At 44.3% G+C, this 2,359-nt stretch overlaps 2 protein-coding genes across 4 annotated transcripts in view; both read right to left on the bottom strand.

The window, feature by feature from the left end:
• Positions 1 to 914, bottom strand: part of LOC104817092 (reticulon-like protein B7) — a 2,801-nt gene extending 1,887 nt beyond the window's left edge. The window contains exon 1 of the mRNA XM_010546169.1: positions 437 to 914. Coding sequence (XP_010544471.1) covers positions 437 to 623 — 187 coding nt within the window. The 5' untranslated portion in view covers positions 624 to 914. The remainder of the gene's footprint in view (positions 1 to 436) is intronic.
• Positions 915 to 981: 67 nt separating this feature from the next.
• Positions 982 to 2,359, bottom strand: part of LOC104817043 — a 2,875-nt gene continuing 1,497 nt past the window's right edge. For 2 of the 3 annotated variants that reach the window (XM_010546120.2, XM_010546118.2), the window contains one exon: positions 982 to 2,331. In XM_010546120.2, the coding sequence (XP_010544422.1) occupies positions 1,126 to 2,331 (1,206 nt within the window). In that variant the 3' untranslated portion in view covers positions 982 to 1,125. The remainder of the gene's footprint in view (positions 2,332 to 2,359) is intronic. The other variant, XM_010546119.1, reaches the window with a different exon arrangement.

Here is a 2,359-nt window from a genome sequence, read left to right as displayed (position 1 = left end):
AAGATAATAAAAAATAAAGTTTTGATAAAAACATTTATTAATATATACGTGGATTTAAGAGAAATTAAAACTCAGATTTGTTTAATTTTTATATAATAATAAAATTTATTTTAATATTAGTGAATTAATATATATATATATATATATATGCATGTATGTATATATATTTATCTATATCTATATATATTTATATTATATAATATATAATATATTTATTTTTTCGGGCCGACAGGTCGAGTTGACCCGGCCCGATGGATGACCGGGCTTCAATTTCTTAGGCCTAAAGCCGTAAATTTTACGGGCGGGCTCGAGCCGGATAACGGACCTCGGGCTTTTTTGACACACCTACGAATTATGGATCATCCGCGTTGTAGTTCAATCATCCGATGGCCAGAAAACAATGAAAATCATATATTCAATGAACCAAACAATCAGAATTCCATCAGAGAACAAACCTTGTGGACCGTTCGCTCTCTGCCAAACATCCTATAGATCCGGGTTTTGACCGGAGTCGGAGAATTCGGTTTGCCGTCATCGGACAACGAATCCTGGCCGCCGATCCTCTCGGAGACGAGGCTCTCCATCATCGACTCTTCCATAGGACCGTCGATCTCCACCCCCATTTTCTTCTTCCCCGATTTCAAATGTATCTGCAACCAACGAGTGAGGAAAAGAGGAACGAAGCGACGGGAAGTTGTTCGAATACCGCGCGTTCACCGGGCTGGGCCTGTGGTTCGGAGTGGAGGTTCAGTAACGGCGTTAAGTCACGACTTGGAAATACAAGAGACGTGTCGTGGCGGGAAGGAATTTAACGACACAAGGGTCACGAATCGGAGACCCACTCATTGATCCGGAGGCTTTCGTTTGGGCTTGCAAGTTGCAACCACTAACTGGGCCCCAAGCAGTGAGTGTGCGTGTACCCTACAACACACAACAACCGCAGTTTGGGAAGTCGTCGATGGAGCATTTAGATCACTTAGATAAAAATGAGAAATATTTCTCTACATTATTCTTTATGAAATTATACAAATGTAGCCAATCATATAATCAAAACCAACATTCTAAATATTACACACAACGGTAAAGATCAATATCAAGATTGCGAAAATGAAGAAGACTTCCGTTTCATCTGAAGGGTCTAGGGGGTTTCTCCAAGACGGCAGAGAAGAAGACTTCCCTTTCATCTTTGTCTCTCTTAGGTACCACAACCCACTTGTGTCTCCTGTACCTCAACGCCCTAAACCCTTCCAGATAATCATTCAGATCCTCTTTCAGACAGAAGAAACTGTCTATCCACAACAACCCTCCCGGCCTCAGAACCCTGTCCCAATCTAACAGCACAAAGTCCAGAAGTATCAGATCGATCCACCCGTCGAGGAATCTTGTGGTGTGAATCATGTCCAGCGTGTTGTCGAAGAACGGTAGCCTTTGGTTCACTGTTAAGTAGAGCGGGACCAGACCACGAAGAGCGATCATCTCGTTGAATGGAGCCCCGAGGTTGATGGTTGCTGACACGATCGTGACATTTTGCTCTCTCATTCTTGCTGCAAAGGTTCCGGTGCCAATGCTAAAATCCAACCCAATTCTGATCTCTCCCGGTTTGATGCTGAGTACTTCGGGTATCAAGAAATCCGCCGTCTGGTTTGTTTCCGGGTCGACCTCTCCTTGTTCAATCCATCTGGGCATTTCATGATGTGTGAGGTTGAAGCAATCAGTGCATTTGAAGAAGCCTTTTCTTGCAGTAGTGTTGGCAGCAAGGCAAGAGAAAGTCTTGCACCTGTACTGACTCCATCTCACGTTCCTGTTATCCGGAAGCTTCCAGAGAGAGTCATTGATCGGGAAAGGCTTGTAGTATAGTTGCGGTGCCCTGGCGAAGCACCTTCTTCGGGGTAGTGGGTCACAGCCGTGAACCATCAACTTTTGTGCCAGTTTCCAGTCATCATTGCAGATTTCACCCACGTCATAGTCCATGTACTCCTCTAGATCTTCCTTCATGGCAAAACAAGCGTGCCCAATTGAGGTGAAAGTTCCATTAGCTCCCATAAAGTTCTGCTTCCCTAGTCGGTTAGGCTTTATCCGCACATACTTCCTTATTTCCTCTCTCAGAAAGTATTCGCTCGGGTCACCATCCTGCTGCTTCAATGGATGACTGGCTACAATATTTTCTTCGTACACGTGCAATGCCGTATGAACTGACTGAATGAGGCCAAGCACATCAGCAAGAAAAGCTATGTGCCTAGACATAGATCCCAACTCCGATGATGCAGATGATGGGGCTGAAGCTTCAGCCAAGGAATCTGAAACCTTGAGATGTTCAATTTCCTGCTGAATTTTCAGAACAACGCCCTCTAAGCACTGC

The sequence above is a fragment of the Tarenaya hassleriana genome, unplaced genomic scaffold (assembly GCF_000463585.1).
Source record: "Tarenaya hassleriana unplaced genomic scaffold, ASM46358v1 Cleome26, whole genome shotgun sequence".
NCBI classification, from domain to species: domain Eukaryota; kingdom Viridiplantae; phylum Streptophyta; class Magnoliopsida; order Brassicales; family Cleomaceae; genus Tarenaya; species Tarenaya hassleriana.
This window is presented reverse-complemented; position numbering and strand designations above follow the sequence as displayed.